This window comes from Maniola hyperantus, chromosome 6, assembly GCF_902806685.2.
Source record: "Maniola hyperantus chromosome 6, iAphHyp1.2, whole genome shotgun sequence".
In the NCBI taxonomy this organism is placed as follows: domain Eukaryota; kingdom Metazoa; phylum Arthropoda; class Insecta; order Lepidoptera; family Nymphalidae; genus Maniola; species Maniola hyperantus.
In genome coordinates, this window is record NC_048541.1 from 5,643,847 (window position 1) to 5,661,566 (window position 17,720).

Consider the following 17,720-nt stretch of genomic DNA (forward strand, 5'->3'; position numbering starts at 1 on the left):
ATCCTACTTATATGTTTTAAAATACCGATAGGCAGGTTAAGGCCGATCCACACCTGCGCAAGCACATGAACTGTGCACACAACGCGCACTATAAGAACAGTGTGTGGACGTAGTCACGATTGGTTTGCGAAGTTTGCTTGTGTGTCGACTATCGTGCATGTTGTACAAGTCACGGCGTGCAAATGTTTGTGAGTTTTTGGGAGTACATCTGATGATATCTGCGTTCGCGACATGCGCGCGCGCGTATACTGACAGTGACGCGTCCCTGGCCGCTCTATGCGCGTTGTGTGCACGGTTCGTGCGCGTACGCAGGTGTGGATGTGCCTTTAGAGACATGACAGAAGTAAACTATTAAGGTTTGAACCTGATATTTTAAAATAGCTCTTATGAACTCTTAAAAAGGGAAGGGTAGCTGGAGTAAAAGTCGATATACTTTTATATATTTTTATTATTGCGGTATTGTCTTCAATATCTACATCTTAATTTGCAACGAATATACAATACCGATAGTAACTACTTAAAAGAGTAATAATCACGTCGTATAAAATCAAAATTACGCAACTTTGCATTTTATGAATTAGAATTTTAGTTTCCTATATCAATACTTATAATAAAACTGTATAAATAATAATTATCGTCTCTGCGATAAACTAAAAAAAAAAGATCACTTCGCATGAGAGTACTAAGCTCTCTAAATTATTTACACTGGTGGATATTATACCTGCATACATTATTAATACTCTAATTGCATAACAATATTTCTTAACCTATAAAAAGCCATTCGAAGCCAAAATAAGCATTAAATATACTATTTTTAATGCGTATATTTTCCCACAAAAATGTATACAGTTAAACATAGTGTCTATTACAATAGAGTCGAAATTTGAACACTATACTTATTTAGGTAGTAATGCATACCACAACCATACTATAGTAAACATTTGTTCCATGGTCGTAGATTAAATGGAACTTTCCTTTGTGTTATAACATTACCACATATACCTACTTTTATAGTAGGTAGTGTTACTATGGCACCACATGCTTACAGCATAATAGTTTATATTTACATATCTAGAAAATTATTTAAGTATTACTTATTTACAATGACAATTATAGCTACTTTCTAAGTAAAGACAATCTGAAAAAAGTTTTAAGTTGTTATAAACCTATGTGAACATACATATTATATTTTGTCAGCATTCATTTAAGGCTACATTCGAATTATGCTATATTATAGAAATGGAAGACGCTGGACAATATTACAACATAAAATTATTTTACTTACAATAAATGCAGAGCAAATAGTTATAAACGACTTATAAATCTTACATAATAATATATTTTACCTTTAGCTTTAACACTTACTATTTCTATAATATATACTATCTGCGCCATCCTTACTAGCCCTATAATATTATCTGTGGAAGATATATCACAATATTATAATGTAGGTAGTTTTAGTCTGTCTGTACCTAGTAACACAAAGTTAAGTACAAATCTATGGAACTAGTCTATTGCATTTTTTCATTATCGAATGTTGTAGGAACAATAATATTATATTTACTTTTAAATCTAACTTACCAATGATACAAAAATCACATTTTTTTCTTATTTTTCTCTACCATTCCAACTACATAGTACCCCTAAGTTAACATATTATGACTGGAAGTGACTATGAATTGAAATTATATCTATTTTCTAACACTATCACATTAAATGTTAGGTATACTTACGTGCTTAAATGCTAAAATGATTGTTGGTGCAATATTCATCATAAAGGAACTAAAATAAAATGCTTACGTGTCTCATCGTAAGGAGAATCTTCAAAAAAACATTTAGCCCTTTGCGTACCCCTACATGTGTAATTAACTCACGTATCTACGTAATACAATAAGTATATAATATATATTTTTAGTTGTATATCAGAAGAATAGTGCAGATTAATGTTCTTTATTAACTGTATTTTTCTCTGTCAACGATTGATATAGGTACTATACATATATTTTATAGTTTTTACAAAATAAAAGCGTAGTTTATTGCCTTCCCCCGATATACAGATTTAAAGTTCGTCTGCAACGTAAGTAGATACAATCAGAATAATATTTTATTGATAGACAGCAATATTTAGTTCATTTGAATTTCTGCTCCGAAAATGTAATAAATTACATAGGTAATAAGTATATGAGTACTTTCTACTGTAAAGCAAAACTAAAACACCTCTCCTAGGAACATCATGCACTGGAAAACTGTACTTTGGTCCCATGTAAGTAAATTGCTATCCCTAAGAATTTTAAAACCTATTTGTTTTTTAACAGTTGTATAAAGCAAAACTGAAACTTAAAAATTAAGAGGTAGATTGTAATTTCAAGATATCATCTACAACTGGAAGATATAATGTATTCCTTAATAATTAAACAATTTTGTATCCTTCAGTGCAACGCCTCCGTCGTATTATTTGCCAATAAGACTAGAGGCTAAAAAGTAGCACGCAGGGCTTACGATAACAACTCTATGTACATGAATCCTTAGACTACACGTGCAGTAAGTAATACCTACGTCAAAACACATGCGATTGTCAGTCTTAATATCAGTCCTCGATCACGGATGCACCGTCTAACTTAATCTTCTAGTTTATAGTATTTTCGTACTAACGCACCGCAATTAAAGCAAAGTTCCTTCCTCACTTAGGTCTGTTCATGTTCACGTCACGGGGTAGCACGTGGCCGTGACGTTAGAAGTGTACGTCCCTCACATCGGTAGGGGTGGCGGCGTTACTGTGAGCCTTGTCCTGAGTGGGAGGGGGCGTCCACCCCGCCGCCTCCCTGCCCTGGCCGTTTGGGACGGAGATGCCACGCTCGTCGATCACATTTTGCACCATTTCTTCTATTTGTTCAAGGCATGTTTGGAGACAGTCCTGTAAAAGATCCTTAATTCAATATACGATGATGTATTTAAAATCGTGGTTCGTACGGGGAAGCAGCGGTTCTCAAATGTTGACAATCATGAATCATTTTAACTTAAATTTGACTTTCAAAAACTAATATGTAGTCTAGTAGAAGCTCTTTAATGCCTCTCACCTTATACTTAAATGAACTTAATCAGGTACCTACTTGTCTATTAAAAAAAATGTTTACCAAGTCTATGCCAGTTAGGTCATGCAGGCGCGGCAGATGTCCGTCGTGCGCCAGCCCCCGCAGAGCAGCGGCGATGCTGCAGGAAGCCAGTGTGCTCGCCGAGTACAAGGTAAATTCATAATCTGAAACAAATAGAACAAAGTTTAATTACTTGTACAACAACGGAAAAAATATTCCAATATTTTCCTGAAATAATCTATAACATGCTCAGCAGTAGCATTGCTACACGCACTGCATGTACCTACGATTTAAATAACAAACGAGCGTTTTGCCGTGCGATATCAGTCCAAAACCGGGTCAGAAACGCTTCAGTTATGTCGCTTGTATTTAGAACGGATGTAAATAAATCTATTCATTTTCCAATTATTTCCAGTGTGAATGCAAGTAAGGTGCTCTCGTAGCTAAAAGAAAATAATGCATTGGCGCGTAGAGTAGAGGCTACACGCGTATCCGGTAATGAATCGATCCTTTCTCTCTCCCGCAGGTTGTTGGTCCCTTTCTGGAAAGTGTAGCCTCAAAGGAGCCGGCATCCGCCCTCACGCCCGCATTCCATAACCCGCGCCCGCGCGCCCGTTTTACTGGAATATTTCTCACGGACTTGCCTTAGCAAAACCATTATACCTATACAGATGCCCCCTTAAAAAGGCTCGCCGTGGACCGATTTGGGCCTGGACAGCCCGAGTTGTATTGAACAACTCGTATTTGTACCGTAACATAATTGGCATTAAATTAAACGCGAAGGGAAAATTTTCTGGGAGGAGAGATAATTTGACGGTGCTGCATGATGCTGCAGCTTCACTAACCAGTTTATGTGTCAACTCTGCTAAAAATAGTTTTATTTAAAAATTATTACCAGATAAGTAATCTATAGGAATTTAATATTAAGAAGAAAGATTTGTTTGTTCGTTATCGATAAATTCTGAAACTACTGAACGGATTTTAATAATTCTTTCACCATTAGAAAACTACTTTATGTAACAAAGGTTAATATTTTTCGGTCTTTGTTAATGCTTTCGGATACTGTTCATTTAACTGAATTGAAACTTTGTACAGTTGTTGTGCGTAGGTACTGGCGTGAAGTTTTCTGGCTGGGTAACATCAACATACTCGTATCTACACTTGGCGCGTGAATCGATTTGTAATTTGCAATGCATGACAGGCATCAGCTAATAGGATTGGTCTTACCAATCCTTAATCTAGATAATAAAAATAAAATTTTGTTTTAGGAAGTTTATAGGTATAGCATTAACCTAAGCAGTTAAATAACTTTATATTAATATAGGTACCTACCTACATTTAATTAAGAATCGAGAATACCGACATTTTATCATTTGCTTTGCACCACAATACTTGTTTTATATTTTACCCCGATAACATAGCAGGAAAATCAGCTATTTGACCTTGTAGGGCAAGTAGGTAGAAGTTAAGTGTTCTAAATCTACACTGTATAGGTACCTAGCATGTAGTTTAGTATCTACTTATAAGTTATACCTACTAACTTAATTTGCTCAATCATTGGAGATCATATTCTTGATTTAAAATAAATAAATATTATTTTAGGTAAGTAGGTATAGTACGCGACAGATCGAGATTGCAATCGGGGAGGGAACGCCCCGCACATCCCGCGCGCTAACCCCGTGCGGGCGAGTTCGGGTGACATGCGGTTGTCTGGGGCGTCCTCCCGCATCCCCAATTGCTATCTCAACCTGTCGAAGACTATAACATAAAGGTCAATAAAATTATTTTATTGTGCATTTACTTAGGTACCCCTAAAATAATTTTTCAATAAAATATTTTAATCAATAATTTACAATAATTCGTAATTCATCATATTAGTCTTTTGTACCTGCTATGCAGATTGCAGACCAAATAGGTATTATTATTTTAGCATCATTTAAAGAGCTTTATTTTGTGTGTCGGCGTACTCGAGATAAAAGGTACGAGAAGGGTAGGAACAAAACGAAAGAGATGAAACAACGAGAGCGGCCGCTCATTGGAAGCATTTGCATAATCTGATGTTAATCAAACATCGAAGCCCTACCGCTTCGGCCGAGCAGCGGCCGGCGACCGGTCCGGCAACGGCCGCTGGTATAATGTGGTACCTACACAGAATACCGAGCGAAACAAAGCCGAGAGCCTTTTTGTAGTATTTCTGAAAGGTGGTATAAAAATAGCTGAAAGAAGTCCTTTTCAGCTTACTTTTACCGAAAAGTCACCCATGGAATGGCCTACCTTAATCCGCTGTCGGAGCGGACTAAGACGTAGACATTTGTACTTAATGTGAATAAAGACCGCAAACCGTGGTCATAAGGTACGACGTATGAGCCTATAGGCGATGACATAATCGTCGTATTATCCTTGAACGTGAAGTGTAGGTACCAATAGACGTGGCCGGTGCGGGCGGGCGCCGTCTATTCGCAAGGTGAACGCTCTGGCGAGGCCGCGCCGGTAGTGGGTACGTAATGCCCACCGGAACAAATAGGTGTTCTACACTTCTGCCGCACCTACCTTTCTACGTCCCCTGCTCGCTGCACTCTATCCGCTCTAAAAACGCCCGACAAAGATAACATATCTGTCGGTAATTGACGCCGCCATTCTTTCACTATGCCTGCACGTTCGTATGTGTAAAACATACATAATATAATACGTATAGACAACACATTCCTCAATTTGATTACCTGTAGGTACTAATAAATTAGGTGCTTTATAAAATTGAGATAAGTATCAATCAAATTGTATACCTAGGCAGAAATGGAATGATCTCTACAGCACATATGCTCACTTTGAAAGAAACTATTACAATTTTATTATCCTTGCATGTTTTATTTCCTTGGGAGTAAATTGTGCCATTCGAATAATGACACATAATGTGGGTTCGCTCGATACCGCGAAATGTGCTCGCAGGCGCAACTCCTTTGAGTGCGGCAGGCACTTAGGTTCAAGGAGACACTCGTAGGTGTAGGGTAGGGTAGGTACCATAACAAATTACCCTTATTATTTAAAAAAATAGAGGAAAATAGTACTAGTTATATAATGCATAATAATGATTCGATGGCTTCAACACTACGCCGATGTTAAATTAGCTGAAAAGAAAATTATGTACCTAGTCAAAGTCAAATGATTTGTTCAAAATAGGTAATACATTACTCTCTTCGATTGTCAGTTGTTGGATTTGTAAGATATAGTGGTGATAATTATTACGTAAACTTAAAACTAAAGCAACGAGGATTCCAAACGCGCCCAGGTCTGAGAAGAGCCCACATCAAACTCAGCTGTATTGTTTCCTTTCAAAGAAGTACCTACCGGTTTTAAAAGGGTTCCCGATTTCAGGTGATTTTTTAAATCGAACAAAAATCGATTTTATATTTCGGTTTATTGCTATTATTAGTTATTAAACAACAAGGCAGCAGACGCGAAATAAAATTAGTCTCCTATGCGAGTACGAGATGATATCTGAGGAGCAAGTGAAATAAAAGAGCTGTAGCGTGAACTTAACCGCCAAAAAAACAACACGACAGCGGCGGGGAACAACAAAAACCGTTGCATAAAAACATATGATCCCATGAGGGATACGGGGGGTCTTGCGGTGCGGAGGGGAGTCCTGAGGCGTGCTGGAATGCGCTCGGGCGAGCGGCGTGGGAGGCGCCGCCCGGGCACCACACGCGCGCCCTCTCTACCCTCTCTGTAAACAATCCTCTACGTCTCACGTCCAGCGCCCGGCGGCTAGCCCTGAGCCTACGGTCACCTGCGCATATCTCCCTTGCAACAAACGAATTTACAACCTGCCATTTGTATGTGGTAGGTACCTAGTCACCCAGATATTATAGGGTATGTCTGAGAGTATCGGCAGACTAAAATAATGTAACAATTTACAAATAGTTGATATTGAACAATTCCTTATGTATTCATTTCATTAGCTTTTAAGCAAGCGACTGTCGGCCGATCGAAAAATTCCAGACTAGCAACAGCCCAATACCTGTAAACTAATACTCAAAGAGACCTGATGAGTCAATTCAGATCATGAAACCCTGGCCCTGGAGCCTCAAATACTATTTTGATCCTGTTACATAAGATTATTTTGAACTGTTACCTAAGTTTAACATTCACCTGTAGAACATACTTCAGCTTAATATGAGCACTGTATAAATGAAAATGAAAATGAAAATCTTTTTTATTCGTATAAACTTTTACAAGTACTTACGAATAGTCGGATGCATATCTACCACTGGTTCGGAATGCCTTTCCTGCCGAGAAGAACCAGCAAGAAACTCGGCGGTTAGCGGTATAGATGAGGTTCAGTGACACTTGACACGCACATGAAGCAGACGAGGCAGGCTACATTGCTACATTGTCGTGACGTGCTATCGAGATGCTAATTAGTCTACGCCGCAAACGAAACTTCGCGAGCTATGCGGTAGGTAATAGGTATGAGCAATGCATAAATCAAAACCTACTAAAATATACGATGAAGACAAAACCGTTCATTGCTATAGCCTAGTGGTTAAGAGGTCCGCCTTGTATTCGGAGGTCGGGGGTCTAACTTTTCAGAGTTATATGCGTTTTAAGTAAATAAATATCAATTGCTTTAACGGTGAAGGAAAACATCGTGAGGAAACCTGCACACCTGAGAGTTCTTCATAATGTTCTCAAAGGTCTGCCAATCCTCACTTGGCCTGCGTGGTAGACTATGGCCAAACCCCTTCTTATTCTGAGAAGAGACCCGTGCTCTATAGTGAGTCGGTGATGAGTTGATCATGATTATGATGATGATAATTATAAAATATACTAAATACTAACATAACTATAAAATATGCACTTTACTTCTTAAAGCCATGTTTAAAGTTTATACATTAAGACTTGGTACCTAGTAGGCTAGTACCTAACTATTGATTATGTTAAAGGTAAAGGTTGAATTTTATATCGAATCATAAAAGCAAAGGCTTTTATGATTCGATATTGACCTTCATCAAGTCAAATTTAAAATGATGGCATAATGAAACATATACGTACCTACTTAAATTTTAATAGTATAACTGTAGTATAAGCTTGAGGTCCACGACATAATATCAAGAAAGTGATGCCTAGTAAAGCAGAACAATGTTATACGTTCTCCTTATCTAAACGGTCGTAAAGATGTCTTTCTAAGCCCGCACATTAAAGAGCATACAATTCGGCATTGTGATTTTTTAAGAATTTTAAGTAGGTATACTCGCGACATCAAGACTAATTTATCAAAATCGATTGAGCCATTGAGTAGAAACGGACATACATATAGTCCGCGACAGGCTAAGATGGCAATCGGGGTATAAGGCGGGGGGACGCCCCGCACACCCGCACGTCACCCGCGCTCGCCCGCACCGGGATAGCGCGGGGGCTGTTCGCGTTTGCGGGGCATTACCTCCCCTATTGGCATCTCGACCTGTCGCGTATTACACATATATACAGGTCAAACACCTTTGCGTCAATAAGGTAATAACAATTCTGACATTTAGCTTACCTCTGGCAGCAAGCGAGATGAATGTTTGAGCATGCCTATGGACCATCTCGGCGTTGACGCGGCCTCGCAGCGGCAGTCGCGACAGCAGCAGCGGCAGGAAGTCGTGCGCCGTCACCCCCGCCACGTCCCACTTCAACTTGGACAGCACTAGCAATTCCCAGCTCTGTCGACAAAATAAATTAATTTTTATTTATTGAAAGTTAAAAGAGCGTGGATTTGACTTGCTCATGCAATGCGCGGGACTGCAGTTACCTACTCTACCATAAACACTTTATTACAATTGATATGGTTTTTTTTAAAAGAGCAACCTCAGAATTTCTTGCTGGTAGGAAAAGTTTTTCGAACTACATTTACATTTTCAAAATTTATGCCCCCCCCCCCTCATACCCTGATTGCCATCTCAACCTGTCGCGGACTATAGATTTTTAGCGGCGATACTCGAATGTTGATTCGATTCTGTTGTTCCCAGGATAAAGCTATAAGTTTGGCAAACTGGTACACCTCTAGTCATAAACAAGAGGATTAATATGCCAATAATAAGTACCTACAAACTATTACATTAAAATGATACCTACTCTGACTTTAACCCAAGAATATCTAAGTTGGAGAAGTGAACCGAGGATCTTTATCCAGACATTTCATTATAAAATACCCGTTTATGCGCCTACGCCAATCCTAATAATTGTTTCACATAATTTGTCCGGAAGCAGATTAAGCACGATGTATATTGAAGCAGTAAAAGAAAGTGTTGATTGGCTGGGACAATATGCTTCATACCACCCGCCACATCCGCTGTTTAATCGTAAACATGCCGTTTTGCTGACTTCCCGGAACGTGCGTAGGTAGACCCCGAAACATTGTTGTGTGATCAGACCAATGATCCTTTAGCTTTTTTTGAATGTACCTAACCCAGTTTTGAAATAAACTAAAAATGTTAAGAATCCAATACTGCATGTTCTATATCATCATTCTAGTCATCTAGGGCTGCGTGTATGTGTGTGGAGAATGGAGATAGTCATGCTATTTTTTATCCCAAAAAATAATCAATAAATTTCCACACAATTTTTAAACGCCTAAACCCATGCGTTAAATTAAGTATAAACTACATCAGTCTCGGGCATCATCTTGTCATTATTCCGGTTCCGTACCTCAAAAGGAAAAAAGGAATCTTTATAGGATCACTTTGTAGTCTGTTTGTCTGTCCATCGTGTCTGCCAAGAAAACCTATAGGGTACTTCTCGTTGATCTAGAATTATTAAATTTGGTAGGTAGTAGGTAGGTCTTATAGCACAAGTAAAGGAATAAATCCGAATACCGTGAATTTGTGGTTACATCACAAAAAAATGTGTTAATAAATAACTAGTATTTTCAATTGTCAAAGTAAAATAGCTGTACCAAGTGGGGTATCATATACAAGGGCTTTACCTGTACATAACAGATTTTTTTATATATCTTTATGCATAAAGTTTTAGTTTTTGATTCATTTATAAAAGGAAAAGGACTGAGTAGACTACGTATCAACGCACACAAACTACTGGACGGATCGGGCTGAAAGGACATAGTATATCCGCTAAGGATTTTTAGATTTTCTAAAAATCCAACCCCTAAGGTAAAATAGTGGTTTGGTGTATTCCACGCGGACGAAGTTGCGGACATAAGCTAGCGAAATATAAGCAAGTTCCGTTAGTAGATAGATACATCTTATCAGGTTACCGGCATTTGAATAAAATCTACTAGGCACTTAAGTATCTAAATTTTTTTAAACGGCGGCGGAAGTTGACCTACATTTGAAATCAATTAATATTGCGATAAGTATAGTCCTAAGATTCCCGACATGAATGGTTAATTTTATGAATAACTTGATTATTTAATATTCACACACACGCATGCACATAAAAGCAATGCATGGCCGTTGACAGATAATACTCGATGTTTACTTAACTCAAATACGGGGTCGGTCGCAGCGGCAATCGTTTGCCTCTCTGTTGTAAACGATTTCGTATTAAAATACTTTCGAGATAGAGTTCAGACTTGCGCAGCAAAAATAAACCTTAGAACCTATCGGTTCTTGATAAGGAGTGCTTGTGAATGAATGAGGACTCATCACTGGAACTCGCACGAAGTAAGATCGTGTGTCAGTGTGCGGCACGACTCACGAGGGTGAAGCGTTAACCGTGAGGAATTAACGCCTTTCAATAATCTGAATTATTCTTCAATGGGTTTATGGGATGAAAATATGTAAAATCGACAATCCGCTTCGAGTTTAAAAAGAACAGTTGGGCGTAAGCGATATAACCATGGAGCGTCATGCGGGCCGACTGCGAACTGAAAAGATTCCGTGTCTCTGGCGACCTGCGATCGTTGAAAAGCTTCGGAACAATGCGCTCATAAAGTATTCAACGAAAGACGCTGCTGCCACACGTGAAGAACAAAAACTTAATATGCCGAGGAGTTAGACTCGTATAGAGACAATGGCTTACTGTAAATGGAGTAGCGTTTGATTATTATTATATTTATAGATGTTTAAGCTTGAGGCGATGTCGGAAGTACAAATACTAAACTAGGCGAGAACTCGAGACGTGCGGAATGCTGCTTGTGAATTTATGGGTAGTGTTCATTAAAGAAGCAGGCGCAGCGGCGGGCACGACGGCAGCAGTTATCGAGGCGCGTTACAGCCAATAAAGCGAGCTATGCAAACAGCCCTCGCCCGCGACACAAGCTGAATTCCACACTCTGTTCCCATGCTTTATCCAATTTCATTGAACGGTGTGACTGTGCCGGTATTAGAATCAAACAATGAGCTCGCTGTTGCGTTGCCATAACATCGGCCCGTCTACAATTCTTTAGAATTTTCCACATACGGACAGGAACTTGATAAAAATTATTACAAAATATAGTTTATAAAAAATAATAACTTTTTAGTCACTAAGTACTCTATATACTACATCTCGTTCAAACCAATTTTCGGTGGAAGTTTGCATAGTAATGTACATCATATATTTTTTTTAGTTTTATCATTCTCTTATATTAGAAGTTACAGGAACACACACACACACACACATTTTACCACTTTGGAAGTGTCTCTCGCGCAAAAAAAAAATGATATTAGAAACCTCAATATCATTTTTGAAGACCTATCCATAGATAACCCCACACGTATGGGTTTGATGAAAAAAAAAAACTTTTTGAGTTTCAGTTCTAAGTATGGGGTACCCCAAAACTTATTGTTTTTTTTTTTAATATTTTGTGTAAAAATCCTAATGCGGTTCACAGGATACATCTACTTACCAAGTTTCAACAGTATAGCTCTTATAGTTTCGGAAAAAAGTGGCTGTGACATATGGACGGACAGACAGACAGACATGACGAATCTATAAGGGTTCCATTTTTTGCCATTCGGCTACGGAACCCTAAAAACCTAACGTTAAAATATATAAAGTCAATTTTATGAGCTTAGTATCTAACTAAATAAATACGATCCTAACCGACGACGGAAGACCAAGTAGCAAACTGAATACTAAAATTACCTTGGTTCTGTACGCTATATGAATACTACTTTACCAAGGCTTATGTATCGGCAAATTCCTGTAAAGTGATGGCGTTGCTCAATTTAACACGGCCATGCTGACATCAGCTAAATATTTTTACTGTGATAAATTACGTTAGGCAATCGGATAGTCCTATTATATCTACCTACTTATTAGATAATTTTAAGTTAATCTAAAGAACAATTTTACATGCAACCTGAAGACGATTCTAAGCTTTTTTTGCTAACCACAATATTCTCCTTGGCCATTCGCCCGCATAGAGTTAGTTTTATTTTATTGTTACTTTTATGTAGTGGGTACTGCTTGAAATTAAAATTTTATTACCGTTAAATATATTAATGGCAATTTCTTTAATAATAAAAACACGATATAAAATATGTAATGTCATTTTTATAGTAACTTAATGATTATTGAATTAAAAATAAGTAGCGACTAACTTATTTTTAGGGTTCCGTATCTCAAAAGGAAAAAGGAACCCTTATAGGATCACTGTCTATCTATCTGTCCGACTGTCCGTCGTGTCTGTCAAGAAAACCTATCGGGTACTTCCCATTGACCTAGAATAATGAAATTTGTAGGTAGGTAGGTCTTATAGAACAAGTAAAGGAATAAATTCAAAAACCGTGAATTTGTGGTTAAATCACAAAAAAACTAAAACATATAATGAAAGGGCTTCTTTACCTGCACATTCTAAAATAGATTTTTATTTATTTTTATGCAAAATAGTTTTTAATGTTTAAATGTCAAAAAACTACGACTGTAGTACGGAACTCTCGGTGCGCGAGTCTGACTTGCAGTTGGCCGGTTTTAATCTAAATAATTATGTATGTAAAAGGAAAAGCTAGCTGACTGACTGATCTATCAACGCACAGCTCAAACTACTGGACGGATCGGGCTGTGAAATTTGGCATGCAGGTAGCTGTTATGACGTAGACATACGGTAAGAAATAATTTTTGAAAATTCAACTCCTAAGGCAGTAAAATAGGTAATTAGGAAAAATAGGAAATTAGGCAATTAGGAAATTAGTGTAGTCCACGCGGACAAAGTCGCCAGAAAAAGCTAGTTATTTATAAAATAACTAGCTTATGCTCGCGACTTCGTCCGCGTGGACTACACAAATTTCAAAACCCTATTACCTTTTATTTACCCTATTACGTTATATATACCCCTTAGGGGTTGAATTTTCAAAAATCCTTTCTTAGCGGATGTCTACGTCATAATAGCTATCTGCATGCCAAATTTCAGCCCGATCCGTCCAGTAGTTTGAGCTGTGCGTTGATAGATCAGTCAGTCAGTCAGTCAGTCAGTCACCTTTTCCTTTTATATATTTAGATTTCAGCCCGATCCGTCCAGTAGTTTAAGCTGTGCGTTGATAGATCAGTCAGTCAGTCAGTCACCTTTTCCTTTTATATATTTAGATTAAAGCTATTATTAATATTATAAATGGAGCAATAAAAATACATCGTAATACAGTAAGTAGGTACTTAGTTGTTCGTTTATGGATGTCGTACTCGTAGTTATTATGAAGCGACGCGACGATGGGATTTAATGAGCTCAGCAGTTATGTCCAATAGTAATTATAATTAGTTGTTCTGGTTACAGTCGTACATCTTTGGCAAACAACAGTGTAGAGGCCACTTCTCGTGTGGAATGCAACTGGTTCCCGACCACCCCTTCCCCTCTCTCTCCAAGACTCCGGCGACTGCACTCGTGGGAAATAATATGAAGAAAGTATAAGGTAAATGGTATAAACAAACAAAACGGAGGGCCTTTTTGACTGTTATGTTCTTTTTCGCCTTTTGTTTTGAAGAAAGCGCCGAAGAATGACGCTCGGTGTCGTTTTTCGCCTAACTATGCGGGGGGCGATAAGTACATTTGCACCGGAAATAAATATCCAGGACGTGAGATCCACAAACAAGAGCCTAGCTCCTCCTAGAATTCTATTATACATGTAGGTACTTGGAAAACATGGAAATGCCAATATTGTATGGAATTACTTGGTATTTTATTTTATTATCTTTTATTTTACTTTGTTACCGTTAAATATATTAATGGCAATAACAATATTCAAAGAAAAATCATAAAATATGGCAGATTTTCTTTTATTTTAATTTTAAGACATGATAATAATACGACGTCTTCGGTTTTTAATAACTTGGGGCAAGTATGTAGTACCTCAGTTCAAGTATGTTAAAGAAACAATCAATTTATAATTTATCTAGATGTTTGTTATTTCAGCTGATTTGACGTGACAAAATATTTATAAACATTTGCGTTTGTGTAAGTATACTAAGGACAGAATATTTTATCTAAATATACATCAAAGGAACAGTTGACTAACTGACTGATCTATCAACGCACAGCTCAAACTACTGGACGGATCGGGCTGAAATTGGGCATGCAGATAATAATAATTATTATTAGACATCCGTTAAGAAAGGATTTTTGAAAATTCAACCCCGAAGGGGGTAACATAGGGTTTTGAAATGTGTGTAGTCCACGCGCACTATGTCGCGAGCACAAATACATAATATGAGAAGCTGGTGGACAAAACGGTGTAATTGCACGAAATAAAGAAGAAGGGTCATCTGTGACCCAGACCCGACAGAAACAGAGTTTTTGTCGGGTCTGGGTTTTTTTTCTATGGGGCGTGACCCTTCTCCTTTGCAACTTAACAAAAAAGTAAATTAAAACTGTTGAAACTCTATAATTGTAATTGAATTTTAACACACTTTTGAGCCAATTTGCTGCAATTTGGATATGAGTCAAGATTGTATTCAGCGATCGAAATTAATAATTTTAGATTCAATTTTAGCACAGTTTTAGGCTATTTTTTGTATTCAGTGGGCCCAAAACACCCGGATTAATGAAAAACAGTATTTTGATTAGACGTGTAATTACGTACATCGTTTTGTTTGCCAGATCCTCATGTTTTATTAAATATACTTGTTAATTGCCTTGCTGGCGAGAAACATTTGAGTTGGAACTTGTCCCCTTTAACCTCCTTTCCTTTATCGTATCGACCTGGTAAGATAAAGTGCATAAACGAACGCCGTCGTGCGTAGGTATATACAATCGATTAGTTTTACTACAATAGAACTTGGTTAACACTGCAATAACAAACGAAATAAACAAGTATGGATGAAGACGGTTGCTGGTTAGTGAGAAAAACAAACTCAAACTCAAATTATTTATTCAGAATTGGTAAAATTTTATGCTTCCTGATTGTCATAAATTTTTATTTGTAAGATGATATGATATAGTGGTGATAATTAATACGTACTTAAAACTAAAACTTTTAAAAGCGAGGGTTCCAAACGCGCCCAGGTCTGAGAAGAGCCCACAACAAACTCAGCCGGGTATTATTTTTATTATCACCAAAAAGCATAAGTAATACGTACTTTAACCAGTAATTTTTGCGAGCAATACCAATAATACAATAACTACAAATAATAATAACAATACAATAATACAATAATTTTATTCAAAACCCGCAAATACTTTAATCGATCACTTAAAACTGTTAAATAATAAGTAATAGTTTGTTTGATTTCGGTGCCAATTGTATTTGGTCAATTTACATTACAAAACTGTAAGATACCTAAGTAATACACAAATATTATTAACATGATGTGTTTATAAACATAAATCTCATTTTACTGAATAGTAAGTATACAGAAATTACGTATTTACGATTTTTAATAACATAGACCTACTCGCAATGTCAAGTCTATGTGTAACCTGCGTTCTGCCTGAATTTCAAAACTGCTGAATAAATATGAATGCAGACCGCCTCGCCGATTTACATTCATTTATGTATATTATGTATGTATTCGCATATACAGAAACGTTATGTCTGGCGTCCATTAAAGCGATTCGTGTCTAAAATTAATCCCTCATTAAATGAGCATGGAAGAGGTATATTGAATTAGCTTTGGTCCAACCCACAGAATTCAGAATAGATGTAGAAGTAGTTAAGGACTATGGAGAGTGTTCTTATCAACGCGCAGATGATTAATGAAACAACAGCGCGCTTATTGTAACAACAACAGACGTATCTATTTCTATAACTCCTTATCTCCTCTCTGTCTCAACTCTCACCTATAAACTCATACTCATAAGTGTATTTATTTATTTATAGTTGCCTTTCTATGTTATTTTATAAGTATGCCTATGCACTGTTTTGGGGTTGGGTCATGACGCCACAATTAGCTGACTCGGATTTTACATCTCACTTTGGATATTGTCATCTTGTATTTTATAAGTGGTAAGTTACCACTTAAATCTTGTGGTAATTTTTGTGGTTTCTAACGCTTTTTAGGTGTATTTTTTGTCTTTCTCTGTGGAACCTGAGTAATCAATAATTTATTTATTTATTTATTTGTATAGCTTACCCACGGTTTAATTTAATGCTTTGGATGCCAGATCTTATATGATCCTCCTTGCTTTCGAATTATTTCTGTAAAAATGAGTTTCTAAAACTCGGTCATACGCGGTACCGCTATAGTTTCATTTAACATCTACCTACTAGCTAGTAAAGACTGCATCAATTATTGCTACAATCTCAATTACTGTGATTGGCTGAATATATGGTACTCTTGATGTAACAAGGCATTTTAACCAATAGTGAGGGAGTGACGGCCAATAAAGAGCGGTCACGTAGCTCAGATTCCTCCGACATCAATGGGGGCGAATCCCAACGTCACACTATAGTTGTCAAACTACGGTAGTTGGGTCTACTGCCGATTGGCTGTCACTATGGACTAAAATGTTCAGTTGCACAAGAAAATTCAACCAATCTATCAACACGTTCAAATGCAATTGTAGCATTATGATAATTACAACTTTCATGCTAAGGGGACAGGTATTACAGGCAGCAGATACCATTTCTATTACCTTATTTAGAGAATTCTGCGGTCGAACCTGTACGGCTGCTCATAAATTTATGCTTCAATTATAATAAACGTACTGTGGATGTGAGAATGCACAGGTTTTATGATCCGACGGTGAGCGCGGGAACCCCACATTAAAGCAGGCTCGGATGCCAGAGCGTGCTCTTTTTGTTCGCCTTACCTACCCTGCTTTGAACAGCACTATCAAATCAATAACCCTAAGAGTCTTCATACAAGATTTCAATGATTTCGATATACAGTATAAACTATAGAATTAAATTCAAGATAAGTTACCCCACTAGCTACCTTCGGTTACCGTATTTAAAATTCTACGGTATAAACTCCCTATGGCAAAGTTTTCAAAGAAAAGTTCATATAAGTAACGTAAACATTTAACTTTATTTGGTCTGCTTAACAACCATTTCTATAAACATATAAAGAGAATAACTATTAATGTATGGGAAGTCTCTTATATTAGAGAAACTGGTCAGACCCTGTCAGACCCTCGAATAATAGGTATAGACCTATTATGTTTAAAACAATTGCCAACAACAATAAAACTTACAATAAATTCGTTCTTCCGTGTCGGTTCCTTTGCTGCTTTTTAGGTACTGCGACTATTAGAATCCAAAGTAAAACACAATAGTC

At 37.3% G+C, this 17,720-nt stretch overlaps 1 protein-coding gene across 1 annotated transcript in view; it reads right to left on the reverse strand.

The window, feature by feature from the left end:
* Window positions 1–433: 433 nt before the first annotated feature.
* CycD (cyclin D) overlaps window positions 434–17,720 on the reverse strand; it is a 31,442-nt gene continuing 14,155 nt past the window's right edge. Inside the window, exons 3-5 of the mRNA XM_034969738.2 lie at window positions 8,632–8,794; window positions 3,135–3,256; window positions 434–2,914 (exon numbers count right to left, since the gene is read on the reverse strand). Of these exons, the coding sequence (XP_034825629.1) occupies window positions 2,732–2,914; window positions 3,135–3,256; window positions 8,632–8,794 (468 nt within the window). The 3' untranslated portion in view covers window positions 434–2,731. The remainder of the gene's footprint in view (window positions 2,915–3,134; window positions 3,257–8,631; window positions 8,795–17,720) is intronic.